At 42.5% G+C, this 20,970-nt stretch overlaps 1 protein-coding gene across 1 annotated transcript; it reads left to right on the top strand.

The window, feature by feature from the left end:
* Positions 1-10,312: 10,312 nt before the first annotated feature.
* MISP3 (MISP family member 3) lies at positions 10,313-20,458 on the top strand. Its single transcript, XM_081315596.1, has 3 exons — positions 10,313-10,907; positions 13,359-13,441; positions 17,520-20,458. The coding sequence occupies exons 1-3, from the start codon at positions 10,364-10,366 to the stop codon at positions 17,613-17,615; spliced, it is 723 nt and encodes a 240-aa protein (XP_081171722.1). The 5' UTR covers positions 10,313-10,363; the 3' UTR covers positions 17,616-20,458.
* The last annotated feature ends 512 nt before the right edge of the window (positions 20,459-20,970 follow it).

Genomic DNA, 20,970 nt, shown 5'->3' with positions numbered 1-20,970 from the left:
GAGGCAAGCCCTTAACTCCCCAAAGAGTACCAAGATCTATGTGATGTATTTAGCAAAAAGGGGTCAGATGCTGACTTACTGTTCCATAGAAATTCTACCAGGGGCCAAATTATCCAAACCCAAGCTATACTCAATGACCCCTAGGGAGAGCTTTGGACCTTCATTGACAAAAATCTAGAATCCAATCCATCCAATCGGCTGACCCCAGGTAGCTGACCCAGTTCTGTTCTGAGAAAAGAAAGATGGCTCCCTTCATCTATGTGTGGATTATAGAGGGTTAAACACTGTTTGCATGGAAAATGTTTACCTCCTCCCGTAATGAAAGACATGCTGGCCCATCTGGCAAAGGGGAAAATCTTCACAAAACTAGACTTCTGAGAAGCATATTACCGAGTTAGGATCAAAGAGGGAGATGAGTGGAAGACTGTGTTCAACTGCCCCTTAGGATGTTTCCAGTTCAGAGTCCTCCCATTTGGACTGCCAAAAACTCCTGCTGTCTTCATGCAGCTGATAAATGAGGTGCTGCATGAACATTTAAACAAAGGGGTGCTAGTATATTTAGATGACATTTTTTTCTATACCGAGACTATGGAGGATCAGGTCAGGCTGGTGGGGACAATGCTATAGAAACTCTATGGTGCTCAGCTATAGGCTAAACCACGGGTCGGCAACCTGCGGCTCCGGAGCCGCATGCGGCTCTTTGAGCCGTCTCCTGCAGCTCCCAGTCGCCCGGTGCGCGCGCACCTCTTCGAACGGGCAGTGGTGTGCGCGCACCTCTCCAAATGGAGAGTGGCACCACCCGTTCCGAGAGGTGCGCGCGCACCTTTCCAAAGGGCGGAGGTGCGCACGCACCTCTCCCAAACCGCCACCGTCCCGTTTGCACAGGTCTCCGAAAGGGACGGCGGCGGCTTGGGAGAGGTGTGCGCGCACCTCTCCCAAGCCGCCGCCATCCCGTTTGCACAGCTGCCGCGTTCGTTCATGTTTGACAAACGCGGCAGGTCTCCAAACGGGACAGCGTGCACCTCTCCAAAGGGGAGACCCGTCGCCGCGCAGGTGCCTCCCATTTTGTGCATGCGCAAAATGTTTTTTGCGCACGCGTGTGAGTGGACGCACGTGCGCGCACTTTTTGCGGCTCCCACTTTTTTGTTTGTGTGATGGAACCGGTTCTGAGTGGCTCTTTTCCTTTTTCTGGTTGCTGACCCCTGGGCTAAACTTTCTAAATGTGAGTTCCATCAAAGCAAAAGTCATTACTTAGGTTATTGCATATCCCATGATAGGATAAGAGCCTTGGTGGAGCAGTGGGCTAATGCCTCCTTAAGTAACACCAGCTGCCTGCAATTAGTGCAGGTTCGCATCCCACCAGGCTCAAGATTGACTCAGCCTTCCATCCTTCCGAGGTAGGTAAAATGAGGACCCAGATTGTTGGGGGCAATTAAGCTGACTTTGTAATAATGCCGCTTGGGGTGTGTGTGAAAGCCCTAATAAGCAGGCATATACATAGAATGAAGGCTACTGCTAAGCTTGTAAGCCGCCCTGAGTCTTCGGAGAAGGGCGGGATATAAATGGAATTAAAATAAATAAAATAAAATAAAACTTCCCAAATCACTCAGGTGCAGTCTACTGCAGTCTGCTGAAACCTGAGGCGCTCTCCCCGCTACGCCCAATGTTACCACCACCACCTGAGCCTCTCATGTTCAAAGAGGAGCACCATTTTGAAATGAAAGACATTCTGGATTCCCACAAACACCACAGGAAGTCCCAGTACCCACTGGCATGGAGAGACTTTCCCCCTTCCAAAATGGAGTGGATGGACCTCAAACATGTTAATGCCCCCAAACTCCTTAAATGCTTCCACAATCAATACCTTGAGAACCCAAATGATTTTACCCTGGTTTTCCTCTCTCTCTCTCTCTCTCTCTCTCTCTCTCTCTCTCTCTCTCTCTCTCTCTCTCTCTCTCTCTCTCTCTCTCTCTCTCTCTCTCTCTCTCTCTCTCTCTCTCTCTCTCTCTCTCTCTCTCTCTCTCTCTCTCTCTCTCTCTCTCTCTCTCTCTCTCTCTCTCTCTCTCTCTCTCTCTAACACCAGATTTCACCTGACTTGATTACAACCAGTTTCTTTCAATAAAAGTTCCTTTGCTTCAACTAAATGAAGTCACAAGTCTTACTTTCATGAGACAGCAGACTGGTGCAGGCCTGAAAACTATGAAATTCACTGTCCAATGATGTGTGTCTTGTTGGCTTTAGCAAACCACTTCTGAACATGTTTCCTTCAGGAGTTAAGTCAGATCTGAAGGCAAAATAGAGGAAGTAAGGAGGCAGTCATCATGGTGTAGTGAAGCCAGCCTATAGATTGTAGATTGTTTAGTTTTGCCTTGGCACAACATTTGAAACCAGCCATTGTGCCATAGTTATAGCGTAGTGCAACATGTGAATCCACCCTCTGAGGCTTAATAAACACAATGTGATTAAAGCAAACTGTGGCTTAATGTGATGTGTAAACCAACCCATTAAGGTTATATAGATGCTAAAATACCTGAATGTTTTCATTTGTGAATTATTCGGTGGGTGTGGTACAGGGATCGAATCCTAAGGTGTATTGCTGGGAGCAAGTTTTTCTGCCATGTGGTTCTCAATTATTTCCTTCCTTGTGTTTTTCCACAAGTGCAGGATTGGGTTTTTTGTTTTGTTTTTTTTTGGATCAGTCAAGTGTTGATTCATTAGTTGCAACAAGAATTGACTGATTGGCTGGTTAACTGAGCCTGACATTATAGGTTGAGAGTGTCAAGCACAAAATCACCCAGCTGGATTTCATGCCTAAAGTGGAACTAGAATTCAGTTTTCTGGTTTCTATAATTCACTACTAGACCGAACTGGCTGTCTTATCTGGTTCTCAGTGTAGATCCAAAAAAATTAGTCATGTCTAATAGCTATGCTTTATTCAGGAGGCTGTCCCAAGATCCCTTCCAGCACTCGATGGCCCAGGTCCCATCAATTGTTCACCCAACATATTAAGCCAAAATATAGTTTGCTTAGGTTTATATTACTGCATTGTGTGAAGCCAACCACTATGTATATCCAGGCTTTCTGAGTATGAGAAATAAAGAGGGATCTAAACGCACTTATGGTTTATATTGACACCCTCACTAGCATAGGCTGAGAGCTTGGTGTAGTCAGGTTTACTCTGTGTACAGCTGACCTTGGACTCTCTCCTTCCTTTGGTGCTTTTTTCTCTCTCCTTTCCATTCACCAAACTGATCCTAATCTCTCCAGGGTGACGTGAAACATTTTGAAGGAACATTTCCTTCTCCTCACTACAGGCTCTAGAATCTGGATTGCTCAAGTTTCAGCCCAGATAATAATAACATATTCAGAACAGGAGGTGACTTTGCCATACTTCAAATCCCTGGAAAGAGCTGTGTGGAGCTTGGCACCCCCATAGATTGTACCTGTCCTGCCCTTGCCCCTCCCTCCCCTCCTGTCCCCTCTCCTCCCCTCCAGATGGATCCAGCCTGTGCCAGGCAGCAAAGGGTGACTCTGGAAAGTCTCTCTGACTGAGTGTTAGTTAATCAAGTCCTTGAATGTCCTCTAATCCCACCAAACCACAGAACGTGATCTTTCTTTTCTCTCTCTTTCAGTCTTTCTGTCACCACCTCCAAACAGAGGGGAGAGGCATGTCCTAGGCACAACTAGTTGTGCATGTCCTAGGCACAACTAATCCAAGCAGGTGCTTTAAGCAGCAAACTGTCAAGCAGTCTCCATGGTCCAACAGAAGCATCTTGGGACACAGAAGAATTGGTGTCCAGCTCTTAAACCACGGAATGGAGCTTCTTGGAATTAGTGCATTTCTAGGCCAGCCTTGAATTCTTGGTATTTATGCCCACTTTCCTGCCATGATTCTCAGCATGAGAAAGTCACCAGTTCAGATTGACAACCTGGATATCCCCTGACTTGATGGTTTGCCTCCAAGCTCATTTAAGCATGCAAACATTACATGGCTAGCTTTTCTCTTCCAGTCTTCTTCTGTTCTTCTTTCTCAAGCCATGAGCGTGGTTGTTTTTAGCTCACCTGATCTATGCTGTGTAGATGCTATAACTGAGTGACAGTAAAATAATTCAGTGGAGAGAACGAGATACTTGGGAATGCTTGCTAATGAAAGCACTGCTGGTAACAATCAGCTGAGACTGACCTTATACCTGTCATGGAGGTGGCCTTCCAGATGTTATTGGATCACATCCCTTATAGACATCTGGGCAAACCAAGATAGTGTCAAAATAATACATGCAGGCTAACATCATTACCCAAACTCCACCCTTGCATCCGGATGTTTGATGAAAGTATGTAAGTGTGGATTTGAATTGTGATGTCTCAATGTACATTTATGATATAAATTTTGTTATTTGCCTCCCAAATGCCCCTTATGGACTTTTGATAGGCTGTGATGGAAACTAGTAGCGTTGTCATCATTGTCAGCCATTCAGTGGTGACCGACGTTTGGCAACTCTGTGGATCAGCACTCTTCATGTCCTGTCTCTCACCGCCTCCTTCAGATCTGCCATGGTCATCCTGGTGACATCCTTTAGAGTGTCCAGCCATGGGGTACTAGGACAGCCGCTTATTTTTATGCTGTGTTTTCGAGTGAGTTACACTCTTGTGACATGACATTTTATACATAAGTAATCTCATGACATTTTGCGCATAAATAAGAAAACAGAAAGCTGTAGCCTTATCTTGATCTATAAGGACGATCCCAAATCAATATTTGGGGAGGTGACAGTTTTTCTGTCCGTCCATTGTGTCCACATCATGGGTCAGTGAGGCTTTAGATGGGATTCCCTATTTACTTGGGCATGGCATCTCCCACTGGGGAATGCGGTGGGCAAGCAGGAGTAATCTTACCTGTGGAAGGACAGTACAGGAAAGGTGATACAACTAAAAAACAAAGAACTACTTTGCACTGAAAACTTTATTCCCACCCCTTTTATTGTTTCTCTAAGAAAACTGGCCAGGAATGCTAATCTGCATGGAAATTATTCTTCTCAAATAAGTAGCTTGTGAACAAATGCAGTCCTTCCCCCCAAACAAATATTTTGCTGGGTCAGGGACAGGCTCACTATTTAACCTCCCAGTTCCAACAGTGACAAGACAGATGCCTCCAAATCCATAATCACAATAGGAAGACAATGGTTCCCCCCTCCCACCTTGTGCATGCAGCACTTGCTTAGCATTAGGAGCTGTACTATTACTGTACAGCTGAACGCTCCATTCATTTCACAGCAAAGAACTTTTGACAGGCCAGGATCCACCTTGGCTTTTTAAAGAAGCCTAGACATGTTCTTTCATAAGGCTAATCTTTAACACCGTGGCCAGCTGCCTCGGCTTGGTTGGACACCTGCATTTTGGGCCTCAGGGTTATACATTTTCTTGGCAATTCTTTTTGTAGTCTCGGCTGAGGGAGTCTTGCCAGCAGATTAGCTTCAGGCGAGTAATTGGCTGAGTGGCTGAGCATAAAACACTGGGAGGCACTAAGTGCTCAGCACTGGATGCATTTTTGGCTGGCAGGGACGGAGGAAGGGCCTAGGAGACTGGCCAGGCGAGATCGAGAGCATCAGAGGCAGGTAAGATGAGTCTCAGCTGGGCTGCTAAGAAACCCCTGCTGGGCATTGCTGCAGGGAAGAAGGGATGAAGAAAGAAAGGGCGGTTGCTAAGCAGGCAATTATGCACTGTGTAATTCTACTGAGAATCATGGGAAGAAGGGAAAGAAAGAGAAAGAAAATGATTAAGAACATATTTATTTATCAGATGTATAGCCTGCCTTTATTTTGTATAATTAAGTTTGGTTTCCCCATAATAACCACTCTGTTGGGCTGAGAAACAGCAACTCGCCCAAAGGTATACTCCACGTCTAAGGGAAAACTAGAACTCACGGTCTGTCTCCCAGTTTCCAGTTCGGATCCTTAACCATTATTCCAGACTGACTCAGGTGTGGTATTGCAGACATTGGAGTTGTGCCATTCCCCCATACCATTGTCCCTTTATCTATTCACCATTCATGGATTTACAACTTGTTGCCTGGAAGGAAACTACATCAAAGCATCCAATTGGGGGTCACCTCTCTTTGACAGCCATTGCTCTCAGGCAAAATGCCTTTGTCACTAAAAGATAGGAAAGTATTTTTTTAAAAAAATAGTAGATTAAAATACCTTTAACCTCTGCTTTTGTCTGTTTCTAAGAATAGGCTTTCCACTCCCTTTTCCCCAGCTTTCTTTTTCCCAACTCCTACATCTGAACTTCACAGCTGTCTGTTAAGAACAGAAATGTTGTTGTACCTGCTTTTCGCAAAACCAAACCATAGATCTATGCTGGCAGATGGAGAATTTCCTTAATTATACAGTTGCAAGCTTTTAATTGTATCAGTGGAAGGACTTGAAACTGGATTAGCTAGCAAGGCATCTGCTCTACCCCTTGGCTGCCTAAAATCCATAAAGCTAGCAACTGCAGGGGGTAATGAAATGAAATGAAGTGAGGCTCTGGGAGGCTCTGAGGATCTGAAGATAAGCTGAATGCCTGTTGAGGATAGCTGAAGAAGGACCTTTCAAATACCCCCCCTTTTTTTTCTTTTTCCCCCCAATTCCTGGAGACAGAGAAGGAAGAGCATTTCGTCAAGTGCTAGCAGAACATTCTCCTGAACCGCGATCGTTTTTTTATGGAAGGCAAGTCTTGATCAATGCTGGTACATCTGTTTTTCATGGGGAGCAGTTTGTTTCATGCACAGTTCTAGAACTGTCAGAGATTGTTTAATTTTTGGCATCTTATTCCAAAAATGGGTCAGGTGATGGATTTTTCATTCAGTTTTTCAGGCAAGGTTTTTTTTGTTTTTTGTTTTGGGGTTTTTTTTCCATATCCAAGTATATGGGAGAAGAAAGATTTGGGTAGAGGGGGAAAGCGGTTGGTACTCACCAGCCTTTTGAAATCCAAGGGGAATGCAATTATCACACATGGTTCACTAAGCCCAGTTCCTAACTGGGAGAGAAGTTTAAAATTGGTCTAGTTCCAGGGAAGTCAAAGATGTCCACCTATTTGGCCCTGCTCATTTTTGTTGTTCTTCTGAGGCTGAATACAGTACTTGAGGGTTTTCATTAAAACTGCAACCTTTTAAGCAATAGGTCTAATGTTTTGCTGTAAAGTTCTGTTCAACTGCATAAATAAGGGAAGGATCAGAAAATAGTTGGAGAGGAGCAGCCACTGCTCTCTGCTAACTTTGGAGTCAACATTGAATGAATTAGATCAGAACTGAACCTGAAAAAGAAGCATACGGTTTCTAAAGCTAATTGGTGGTAATTGATTGATGGGTTTTGGGGGAATGCCAGAAATAGAACAACTATTATGCAAATATTTGTACTTTTAACCAACAGAGTGTTACCTGACACTTAGCCTGACATGCTTTTGGTGTGGTTTTCAGGAGAACAGTGCCCATTTTATTGCTCTGAAGGGCAGCCCTGGCCAATAGGTTCTCCTGATTGAGTGGGGGGCTGGACTAGAAAAACTCCAAGGTCCCTTCCAGCTTCTCTTCTCTTCTCTTCTCTTCTCTTCTCTTCTCTTCTCTTCTCTTCTCTTCTCTTCTATTCTATTCTATTCTATTCTATTCTATTCTATTCTATAACAATAATTGAAAATTAGATTAGGTGAGCTAGAAGAGTCTTTCTTACTCAGCCTCTACTGATGTGGACAGGCAAATATTAAAAGCAACATACAATAACATGGGCATAAATATCCAAGGGATATCCAAAATATAAGAGAAATGCAAAAAATATTTATTCTTGCTCTGCTATCCACATATTCTGTTCCAGATATTTCCCTACCAGCTTTTTGCAAATCTGATTTTTGCCCTGCAATATTTTTTTCCTTTTACTGTCAGAAGGGGGAGCCGTTGTCTCATTGAAATTTCTAATTTCCTTAAAATCAGGAACTGTAGCAGCACCTGAAGGCTAGCAAATTTTGAAAACTGGAGGTTTTCAAAAATAGAGTGGACAACCATTTGACTGGGATGATGCAAAGGCCCTGCCTTGAGCAGGGGGTTTGACTAGCAGACCTCCAAGGTCCCTTCCAGCCGTATGCTTCTATGTACTCTATGACTATGTTATTACCTAAATTATTAACACGAAATACATACAACAATAAAATTGTAAGGCACTAATTTGCCAAAAGAACCTTTAGAGTTTTTGCTGCGATTGATTAATGTGCCTTCCCAGCTGAAATTCATGAGGGGAATATCAGAAAATTGACAAGTCACATTAAAGAGATGAATGTTCTTTGTCCTAGATCTGTTGGAGAAAGAACCATTTCCCATATGACCACAGAAGCATTATTCTTGCCCCCTTTTGACTCTGGGCTGGAGCACAGCAACCAGAAGAGCTCAGATGGGGATGAATTCAGGCAGATGGTGGGAACCAAAGATGTGGTCAAGAATGTTTCCATGACCACTGAAGCCAATCAGCCCTTGATAACCCCACTTGAAGATGCCAACAGTCTCATCGCCAAAAAAAATATACTAGAAGAATCATCCAACTTAATACAAAAGGATGTCCCTGTGGAGAAAGCCTCCTCATCTCCAGTCATGCTTTCGCAAGGAATTAATATGGCACCTGTCTACAACCAACTAGACCAAGGGCAAGAGAAAAGCCAGATCAAAATGCCAAAAGTCTGCTTAGAGCAGCAGAAAGAAGAAAACACTTCATGTCAGCTGGCACAAAGAGAGAACGGCAGCTGTCTGGAAGGTCATGACAGTATTTTAAATGTTTTTCCAGAATTGAAGCACTCAAATGGAACCTCAATACAAGAGGTCCAAGGAGTGGAGAGCGAGCTGTATCACTGCTCTGATAAAGTTCCTGTTGTGCCTGATGGTTTCCTGAAACCTTTGGAATGTGTCCAAGAGGCTAAAAAGAATCCTCTTGTTTATGAAGAAACTACTTCAGATATTGCTTCAGAGCAACAGACCTCCAATGACATCTCTAATCAACCATACCAAAGGATAGAAGATGACACGGTAGATCATTCTGTCCAATCGATCGATGTGAATTCAGATTCACCAGAGAAACCAGAACTTTCCAGTAGCCTCAAACAAATTCCTGCCTGTGAAGAGAAGAGTGAAGGTCTCCCTTCACCTAAATCTCTCAGCTTGTTGTGTCTGGAGACCAATTCTCCAATCCAAACAGGGGAGGGAGAGTGTTTTATCTCCAATCATTCTAATGTTGAATTGACAGATGAACTTCAGGGAACATTTCATCCTACCAACATTCATGAAGAAATAAAGCCAAGCGGCCAAAAAATTACAGAACCAGGTAATGAAGAAAGAATGCCCAATAGAGAGAATGATCACTTACTTTTAGCTTCAGAAGACTACCAGGATCATGTCAATGGGCAGTTTTTGAGAAAAGCCTTGGAAGACAGTTCCCAGGCAACTGATGAGCAGGTCACCCAAGACTCTTCCTGCAGCCCAAATTCATCTTCCCTGGCATTAGCAGGCTCCCAGCTAGATGTTGACTTCTGCTGCCAGCAGAGGGCATCAGATACAGGTTGTGACACTCTACCTCAGAAACTGTCGGCACGGTCTCCTGTGGCAACCAATGACTCCTGTGGACCTGCCCACCAGGGCCTGGCTCCTGTATGTGACGGGCAAGACAGGGAAGGATTGGCTATTCATGAGTCAAGAAGAGCCGGCAATAATAATCAGTCCCAGGGTAAGGTTGGAGCAGAGTGTGTGCTGGAATCTGAGAGGCAAAAAGAAGTGACCAGGGACTCTGAGCCAGGAGAAAATACCAGCCAGCCAGAGGGGGAAGAGAATCTGACTGGTGCCAACAAACTGGACAAAGCATTTCCTGACTCACAAAGCCTGACGGGTACAAGTGATCCAACTTGTCCCAAAGAGGCAGCTGGTGCAATGGTTTTAGCCAGTGCCGAAGATCTGCTAGATACCAGGAACAGAGTAGACTCTCGAGGTTTGGCTAATGCCTCTTTAGCTAATGGGTTAGCTACAGAACATTCTAGCTTGAGTCCAACACCAAGAAAGGGATTACTACTTAATGTTGCAGACCCCACCACTACCAGAGATCTGGTGAGCCCAGCAGATTCAACTCTTGCTGCATCTCCTGCTGAGCAACACTTGGTGACTGAAGAATCGGACTGCCCCACAGACCTGATGGGAAATAATACCTATGAGCCTGAGAACCCTTTGGAGACTCCAATTGAGCGAGAGATCCGTGTACATCTGGAAAGGGAAGAACTTCTACGAAGGGAGAGAGGCCTGGGCAGTTCTCGAGGTACCCAGGAATATGTGGAAGTGTGCATCAAACCTATCTTGAACCAAAGTATGGCATCCTCCCTAATGCCAAAGGAGAAGGAGCGACAGTGGGCTGGTGTCCAGATGCAGAGGGAGATTCAACGGGAGTGTCGGCGTGAAGAGGACCTAGTGCAGCTGGGCAAGGTGAGAGGCACCTATGACCGTGGTACACCCCAAGAACTGCAGGAGAAGAAGATGGTTTTTGAGCAACCTTCCCACCCTGAGACACCAGACTTCAAAAAGATGGCACACAGCAGCAGCAGCAACAACAGCTACACAGAAAATGCAAGGGGACCATCTTTTGCTCAGGCCAATCGGATGTCCAATATGATCATCCTGGACTCTGGTCTTTTAGCAGAACCGAAGCCGCATATGCCAGGGAGAGCCTCCTTGGCTAGTTCCTTTTCGTGCTTGCGTGCCAAAAGCTCTCAGTCTCTGTTGGAGCAGGAGGTCCGGGAGGTCCAGGAAAGAGAACGGGAGCTGCAGAGGCAGAGGTTCGCCCTGTATGGCTCGCCATTGCCTTGTCAGCCAGCAGAAGACTCCAATCAAGCCGAGGAAGTTCCCTCCCCACCAGGTAAGTACTGTAGTAGTTGGAAGATGGGATGAAGACAAGCAGGGCTTTTTTCCTCATAGAACGCTCAGAACGGAGTTCCGGCACCTTTTTGGGATAGAACCTTGTAGGGTAGGCAAGGCGGGTTGTATGACATGTGTGAGTTCCGGCACCTTTTTCTTTTACAAAAAAAAGCACTGAAGACAAGAATGAAAAAAGGGCCACATGCTTGGCTCTGAGTTGAAGAAGCAAAGCAAGCAGTGATCCTTTCTCATTCCTCTCTTCAGTTTTCCCAAAACAGTTTCCCCCAAACTGTTGTCATTCAAATAGACTACAGCTCCCCTTATCCCAGGAGAATGCCAACTTGGGCAAGGCTTTATTAAAACATAAGAAATGAAAGCAAAAAGAATTTGGGTGAAATAGAGGGGCAAGAAAAAATTAAAATAAAGTTCTTCGGGAACAGATCATAATTGAACAAACCCTGGAATTCACTCCAGTTATAATAGCCAATAGCTTTGATCAGTTTTCTCCACTCTGAGGACTTTGAGATGTATTGGAATTATATCTCCCAGAATTCCCCATTCATTTGTAGGAGAATCGTTGTTTGGGGAAGATTGGCTAGATGGCTCTAAGGGGAAATTGCATCAATTTATGGATAAAACCATCACTTTTTAGAAACATCATAACTCTGTATATAAGCTGGGAAACAGTGATGATTTCATTAGCGTTCTGTGCTTTCTGGAGGCTTCTGGGCATCCAACAGAGGCATGCCAATCCAGATGGATATTGGCTTTCCTATTGCAGGCCTCTTCTGAAATCCACTCATTCTGAGACTAGTTTGTTGGAGTCAAATGCTTAAAGTGCTTGATATGGTCCACATTGCAATGTGATCACACGGCATGACCTTGAAAGAGCTGCTTGGCCTGCTTTCTCTAAAGTAAAGGAATATTTTAAAAAATGCAGAATGGGAATGTACAGAAACCTGAGGACAAAAGGATGTTTGGGGAAAGGATTCTGAACTGGTAGCACTGACCACTTTTATGCCATTTGTTCAAGCTTGAAGAAAGAAAAAAGAAAATTGCATGTGGTGGTCAACTCTGATGTCATAGAACTCTGCATTGATGCCACAGAATTCTGTTTTTAATCTTGATTTAGTCTGTTTGCCACTAGCTTTTTCATACATTGCTCTTCCTAAAGACAGCAATGCACTTCGATTCCTCCTCATTTCAACATGATAAAATGAGCTAATGATATAAAGTAAACCAGGGCAGGCAATCTGGTCCATCCAAGGGTTTTGCCTTCAGCTCCCATAAGGACGTCAACAGGGCCGATAGTAAGTAAGTGTGAAAACTAGACCTTGATTGAAGGTCTAATACTTCATCCTAACGTCCCTCTGCTGATTCCTATGGCTTAAGAAAGGGCTGCAGTTGATATCTGGATGTCTCACCACTTGCCTACTAATGTGATGAAGTGATAAAAGAATGTTGGACAAAGCCTGTGTTCAAATCTCTTTAATTTCATCAGTTGTTGTAACCATCAGTCTGTCTGTATCAGCTAATACAGAGTGAAATGTAGCATGAGAACTTGGCATTCAGCAGACAAGGCGTGTGTATCCAGAGGGTGGAAATAGGTTTCTAGGGTGTTATAGCAAACACTGGTTTGAACTTTAACAGAGGCAAGATTGAAAGGGAAAGCTGGGTGTGAACGCTTATGGCTCTGAGAATCTTCTCAAAAGAGGTGTGGAACTCATAGAAGAACTGCGGCAGAAACACAGGAGGAAGAAGGACCCATTTCTGATTTGTCTGTGGCAGTAGCAGTGCTCAGGCCATGCTGTCCTCATTCTTACATTATGCCTAGCCACAAAGTGGCTTGGGATTAAGTGTATTATGCAAACCAAACCATCATGGCTTGTCATCTGTAGGTTTTCTTTTAAAACATGATGTATAGCATGGGCCCTGCCAGTAGTAAATCATTTATAGAACCAAGTTTAAATAAATGCATCAACCCAGCTACAGAATTTAAAGCCCTTCCCTATTATCAGTTACTTAAGCGTGAGAAAAAGAACTCTGTATATGCTCAGGCAATTTCTCCACAATCGACGTATAACACCTTCACAGCAGCCCTTGTTGACATGATTTATGGTTCATCACACAGCCAGCCAGATGCCCAGACTGGATTTGGCATTTTTGTCTAGCCACGTCAAGTCCTTCCAAAGACCTGGGATAGGTAGATCTGGATGTTTGATAAGTGTTACAGATGTCGTCTCAGGATGTAAGCTGTTCCAAGTGAAGCTGCTTTTTGCAATTGACTGTTGTTGTTATTATTATTGTTGTTATTTTGCCATAATGATGGATGGATGACTCTAGAAGTGGCTGCAAGCCGCTAGTTGGGAGGAACGACCACGGAAGCATTCTCTTGCTAATGAGACTGCGTAGCTCCTAAGACTGACTTGGCTTCCTTTTTCTTTCTTTGCAGAGAGACCTTCCTGCAAGAAACTGGAGGTCACTTGGCCCCCTCAAAGCACTTCAGAGAACATTCAGGTGAATGGCCTCCACCAGGTAACAAGCAGGGAAGCTCCAGTGATCCTCACAGCTATGACATGTCGTATATGTTATGGAATAAAGCTAGATGTAGCAAGCTCTTATCACTCCCAAATGCATACGTGAGATAAAACTACGATCCAATAAGAATGTGGGGCATAATCTTCCTGTCTCATTCATGGATTCATTTTAGAACATTCAGATAACTTTTCTTGTTTCTTTTCCAAATCTTCCCATGTTTCCCCACCATCTTTGTTTATCCCATAAAAAAAATCCCGTTAATGGGGGTAGTACTCATCATTGTTGAAGCACTTAAAGTATTAACAGGTAAGTTAAAAAGGGGGGAAACTTGCAGGAGATGTTAACCATGGATCATCATATTCCATCTGACTCCTCACAATTATTTCATACTGCCTTAAGCTCTCCTCTCAGGAATATACAGTAGGTGGTTACCTTGGCACAGATGAAAATTCCGGTTCTTAGAACCTTTCTCCATTTTCAGTCTGACCCTTCCTCAGCGGAAGGCCTGTAACAAGGGTCAAGGGTCCAAAAATAGAGGATAATGAGAAGTACCAACATTCATTTTGTGGCCTCAGAACAGGAGCAAGGTTTCTAGCTTTTTTTCAGAGTTTTTGCAATTCTCCAACCCAATCCAAAATGATTTAGAGGAATTATTTTGGTAACGATATATCTGGTCCCACCTACTTATACTATATGAATCATGCTGTATTATGGAAATCCCAGTATAGCCCTGGAACCAACAGAAGTTCTAAATCTTTAAATTATAGGCTTTCTATAATCTCTAACCTATCACTCCCTCCTCTTCCAAGCAGCATAGTGGTATTGTCAGGCGTGATGGGCTTTGTAATCAATAAAAAAAAGGAATATTGGAGTTGCAAGATGAGGTTGCTCTACTCTATAGTATGTTTTCCTGGCTGCACTTGGAGATGCTGGGGACTGAACCTGGAATTATGTGATTGCAAAGTATATAAATACTATGGATGCAAAACCATTCCCTTGCTTTTCCTCCTACTGGTTCCTTTGCCATCTTTCTCATTGTTAACACTGTGGTTCATAATTCCTTAGAGAAAAGAAACGTTGCTGTTGAAAGCTTTGTGTTTAGTGAATAAACTATTTAAAATAACAGCAAGGGCCTGCCCACTCTTTGTCACTGATAGCTTTGATTTGCTTTTGCAATTGATATCTCCCCCTAGTCTTTCACCATAAACCAGAATATTATCGTATACGATAGAAACAGTTGCAGTTTGCTAAGAATCTGCTCCTTTGCAAAGGTCAGACTCTGAAATTTACTTTGAATATGTGAGGTGTTTGCTTGGGATGGCTATGGTTTACCTGGTTAACTAAGTTCCATTTTATGACATGGTGTGATAAGTATGGATGGAACTTGAATGAATTTATCTCTGTTTGTTTGCATTAATGAATGGTATTTATTTAATGATCAATTGGCATGGGGGGTGTCTAAGAATATCATGCAACCTTGGGGGTTGGTTGGTGGCTTTTCAGGGTGCTCCCTCCATCTTTTTTTTAACTTTTCTAATTCTTAATTTTTAACACTTTCAAGCTCTGTTTTTAATATTGTTTTTAACTATGTCTCTTTTTATGGTTTTTATTTGCAAACCACCTAGAATCACTTAGGAGGGTTGAGTGGAGTAGACATTTTATAAATAAAATAAAAACAGAGCATGTCAGAGAAAACTAAGCTCCTTACATTTTATATGGTAGAATGCAGCCGTGAGTGTACATGCGTAAAGTGAGGCTCCTGCAAATTCAGCTCTTCAATAATATGTCTGGATGTGCACTATTCAGCTCCTTCCATTGCATGTGACTCTTTAAAAGAGACTAGAATGGTATGGTACCTAACCCACGTCTACTCACAGCTGTAGTTTATCATACAAAAAGTGGCTCAACTTTGCCACACTCTCATCTTTTGCAGAGAGAATTGTACAAGATGTCTTGCACAAACCATTCTCACAAAATTGACCTGCATGCATTTCTGCAAAACACAAAACTTTGCTACTATTTAAAACAGTGGAAAAAATACTGATTTCCTCCCCTCCCCCCCCCCGTTGTTTTTTTTTAACAAAACTCATTCAATGGACTCATTGTACTGCAATACATTTACATTTGTTTCCTTTGCCCTTGATAGCAGCAGGAAAATAATTAAGCTGTAATAGTAGTACTGGGCTATTATTCTTAGGAATTTCATATCTAATCTCACGTGGCTGCAGACATTGGAAGAAAATTCACATGCTTCAGGGTGTTTTTTGTCATTTATTGAGATAATCTAAAAACAACAGCAATGGTCTTTCAGATTTTTGTATCTGAGGTTCTAGTAGGAAGTAGTTGGCTTGTTATAAGATTGAAAGAGCTTCTGTGAAGGGACTTACTTGTGAACATCCTTTACGTGTTTCTTTTCGTGCCTGGACCTCTCCCCTTTCCTAGAAGAGGATCCTGGAATTGCCCTAAATGGCCAACATGCTAGTACCAGCACTAGAGGACAAGATTACAAGTTGTGCCTTTGCTGGAACAATTTGGAGCTTATTTATTTATTTAACATATTTCTATCCTGTTTGATTTCAGTCAAGCCAACAGAGAGTCATGTTAAAAACACAAAAGAGCAACCATGTAATTAAAAAAAACCCACAGATTTATAAAACATCAGGTCTGTTATAATCTCTGTAAATGCCAGTTTTTTACGCTGAGGCTATTAGAAATGCTGTCAAATGAAATAACACACTAATATTTAGACTGCGTAGCTCCAGCCCTTTAAAAAAAATCCATTCTATATTTTTCAATGACATATTTGGAGCAGTGGAGCAGTTTAAACCCATTTGCTTGGGTTTTAAAATAAGTTTTTAACTTCTTCTTAAAACACACCAGAGAATGAAGTAGTTCTAATTCTAGGAGGGAATTGTGCCAGGTTGGTGCTGTCACCAAGAAATCCTTACACCTAGTCAATTCTTAGCGAGCTTCCTTCTGGGTTAGTTCCTACAGTTAGTACTTCCAGGAAAGTCAGAGACAAACTGGCAACAAAACTCTGTGCAGCTTAAATTTGGCTAAAATTGCAAGAAGCCAGTGTAGCTTTGCCAGAATAGGTGACCCATGATCTTGTCAGGAAATAACTGTGAGAAGCTTCATCATCAAAAATTAGGTGAGCAGTGGTCCATTGGCAGATTACAATCTAGCTTTAGTCCTTAATTGCTGTACATCATGGCATAAAACTGAATGGGGCTCAGATTGTCACACATCAATCTATCACCATGCCAGCCTCCACTTTGAAAAGCTTGACTGAGAGTCTAACCTGTAAAGGAACAAACTTACTTGGCCTCAGTCTAAAGAATGTAATTAGACTTCTGTTATTATTTGATTCTTTTTACTAAAAGCATGTGATCTTTTTTGTGTAATATGAGAAAGCATGATATACCCAGCTCCCATTAGCATTAGAAGGAGAAGCAGATCATGTCACGGCTTTCCTCTTCAAGGGCAAAGGCAGTAATCCTGACACATTTACTGTGATGTGCATCCACTGAATCCAGCATGCTCCAGATTTATTGATTTATTTATTTGTATTCTGCCTTTATTATTTTTTGCAAATAACTCAAGGCGGTAATGCATTGCACAGACTTGTGAACTGGCAAATAGAAACCATGATTCCCAAACTACAGTGGCATTTGAGGTGGCAAGATTTGGAAATTTTTCCCTTTAAGATCAGATCTAGGAAAAAGCTTAATTTGCAACAAAGCATACAAAGGGTATATTAGGCATGTTATTAAGTTTTATGAATTAATCAATTTTTGAATTACTTTTTGAATAATTCTGGATCATAAATCATTGCCCAGTAGAGGCAACTATTGATGTTGACAGTGCAATCAAATTGTGTTCTTTGGAGGTTGGGAAAAATAAATATTAGTTTAATCGCAAAAATGATGCTGAGTGCTTTTCTTTGTTCTGAACTAGTCATGGCAGCATTCTTGGACTTAGTTCACATACTTGCTTTTTCATGTGTTTCTTGAACCTCACAAACCGTTGCTTCCTGTTTCCCCCTTTTTTCCCCCCTCCCCATTCAACCCCACAGGTGGAGAGAAGTCCTCGACTCCTGCGTCGCCAGCGAAATGCCTTAATCCAGCGTTGGGAGTCTGGAGCTATTGGAAATGAGGAGAACCAGGATTAGGGGCTACTACAGCCTGAAGAAGCAATTGGTTGACTTCCTTTCATAAGACACGCCGGGGTTTCTCAAGGAGTGCCCCGCACAAGCATAAGTGCCATGTGCAAGCATCTCTCTGGAGCCCATCCTGCACTCCTTCTATTCAGCCTTTTGCTTTGACAGAAATGTTCCGAAGCCTGTCTGCACTGTCAGTTTGATCATAAGCAGAAAGGATGTTTGTGCTTGGTTGCATTCTTCTGAGATTTAAATTGGAGCGAGAAGGAAAGACTACGGTTAGACTATGAGCTGTTCTGAGGGCTTATATAAGCAGAAAGATGGGGTATACTTTTAGTAATCAATAAATCAAATTAAGCTCCAAATCCAAAGCATTGCGGCTATTAGTTTTGCATATATGTAGGGACACCTGGATGGACACCGATAACTTCTTTAAATAACTTTTCTATTCATAACTTTTTTTCCTACATTTTACAGCCTTGATCCACAGGGTCCCACCACATGCAATTTTTTTCAAGTAGATCCAGGGATGCGCAGGTACATTCTGACCAAGGCTGGCTGCCATGAGGATGTCTAGGTAGACAAGACACAGGATTACCTTTCGCTTTGGGAGCTTGGCAATTAACTGGCTTTCTGGGCTGATTATGTCTCTGGATACATATCCTCAGGAAAGAGAGATATTAAGATCACCAGTTCCCGTGTGACTGATTTTGTCCCCAGGTTTGCTTGTATTCAACATGTTGCACATGGATTTTGCCCTTGAGTATTTATATAGCACAAAAACATATGGTAGGAGGAAGCCCTTCATATTACTCCAATTCATAGGTGAAAAACCACAACAAAATTCATATACCTTTGCAAAGCTCCTTTCTGCTGCTCGTTTTACAGGGGATGCTGGCTTCTGTTCATTTTTTTTAATTAGAGCTTATTTTGTGTAGGAGTAACCCCAAATTGCAGGCGTTTATAAATTCAGCAAGAATCCCAGTCTTTAAGAATTCTTTCTGTGGCCCTTAAAAGAAGGGTTGTCTGATGTTTTTTCCTCACTGAGAAAATGAAGGGCAGTCATTTTCCCCCCAGAGCTAAAAGCCATTTAAGAGAAAGAGTGAACTTGCTTAATTAACTGTTATTTGAAAGGCTAAATCTATAATAGCATTTCCTTCTATAAGTAAATGGGATTTATTGAATTAACAGGACATTTAATGCACAATAAAAAACTAAGTGGCAGAGGAGCTTCTCTGCCTTGACTATTATGCCTAGGCTACGTTTCCGCTTTGTGGCAATGAGAGAAATGATTGTGTCAACATCTCCAGCTTAAAAAGGTGGGGAAGGATCCTATTTCATCGGGCTGGAGGGAGAGTCTTCCACAAAGGCTTGGTTTGCTGAGGTGACTCATAAAAGCACATTTTATGAGGAAGCGACAGGTGGTTTAGAAATATGTACAAGTCGATCTCACAGGTTCAGTTCTCCACTGACCACACCTTTCGCTCAGTTCTGGTGCCTTTCTGGGATCTGAGTGTGAGAGGCAATATTTGATCGAGTAAAAAAGTGAACGGCCCCCAAAGCCACACTTTCAACCAGTAGATTTATTCCTAGCAGTGCCAAATCCAATGCAGCAAAATGTTTCTTAAGAATTTAGCCTTTATTATAACCCTACCATTTCTTAAAATCAGTGTGAAAGAATAGCTTTTGTTAGCACCCCTTGTGTAATGCTTACTTGGCCTCAGGACAGCTAGACACACCCAAACTCTTTAAAGCACTCCTGACCTTTGGAAACATTAATATTTTTTTTACTCAGACTTTTAAATGGATAAAAATATGACTGTGTGATCTCTATATGTTTTGCTAACCGTTCTTTGATAGTTGGCATTCTGTAAATGTTTAAATAAATAAAAGGACATTCTGCAGTGTAGAACTGAAAAAAAGCCTTTTCCAGCCTAAAATGGAAGGTTGGGGTTGGGACGCTTAAACCCCAGAACTACCACTCCTTCTGTTTTTTAGTTTTTGAGAAGTCATAACTAAGTGTAATTTTTAACACTAATAATGAATCTCCCAGGCTTTTCTCTACGCACACATACACGCACACGCACACATCCCCTTCCTAGGTTTTCTGTACATGCATATTCTGGAGAGAGAGCCACGAATAGCACTGGGAGCTAAAGATGCAGAACAGTTTCTTGAAATGTTTAAAGAGTGTATCAATCATGGGTGCTTATAGCTACCATAGGGAGAGAGTGATCCTGTCATAAAACGATGGCAGTAATGAGTAGGCCCAAAGCAAAATGTGGAGCAGAGCCAACTGGGTAGTATGCCAACTGTAGGAGCAGAGCAGGTGAGTGACTGAGAAGGGAGGGACCAAAGCTGTCTGTAGGGAACCAGAAGTATATAAAGTATGTAATTTCAGACATTATACCATTTGTAACATTTATATCATGGCACTGTGACATACGTGATATTATAGTCTCTTTCACTAGATGCTTATGGGCAGGACTATGTCCTTTCCTCTCTTACATACAGTATATATGCTATTGTTTTAACCATTCAGTCATGTCCGACTCTTGGCAACTTTATAAGCAAGTGCTCTCCATGCTACCCTGTCAAGCCCAGCTTCTTTCAGTTGTTGGATGTTCATCTTTGTATCAGTTTTGATGTTATCAAACCAGCGTGTTCTTTGCTTGCCCCTTCTTCTTTGTCCACTAACCATTCATTGACTTCTCCAATGAATTTGCATGCAGGACATGGCCAAAGTAAACCAGTCGTAGTCTTGTGATTACACACACATATATATGCTCCTGCTGTAGAATAATGTGGGAATAGATGTAATGTTCTGGTAGATATTTCTCTTGCAAAACAGAAAATAAAAATGTGTGGTAAGACTCTACTAGGCCTAATCCACTTATTTTACTATGGTATTAAGTAAAATAACTTCGAATTCCGAGTGCCGCGTAACAGAGTGAGCACCTGTTACTCGTCCCAGCTTCTGCCAACCTAGAAGTTCGAAAGCATGTAAAAATGCAAGTAGAAAAATAGGGACCACTACGGTGGGAAGGTAACAGCGTTTCGTGTGCCTTTGGCGTCTAGTCATGCCGGCCACGTGACCACAGAGATGTCCTTGGACAAGTGCTGGCTCTTTGGCTTTGAAACGGAGATGAGCACTGGCCCCTAGAGTTGGAAATGACTAGCACACATGTGCGGGGGAACCTTTACCTTTACCTAACTTATTTTACTATTAAAATAAATGGCAAAAGAGACGCAGAAGTGTTTGATGAAATAAATAAGCTATTTCTTCTAGTAACTTACTAATGGGAATAATAAAAGGATAAAGAATAACCAGGGATGGGTGGAGGGAATTGTCAGTGCTACAAGCAGT

Source organism: Vipera berus, assembly GCF_964194415.1.
Source record: "Vipera berus genome assembly, chromosome: 2".
Lineage (NCBI taxonomy): Eukaryota > Metazoa > Chordata > Lepidosauria > Squamata > Viperidae > Vipera > Vipera berus.
The sequence above is the reverse complement of the archived record's forward strand: the minus strand, read 5'-3'. Positions and strand labels throughout refer to the sequence as shown.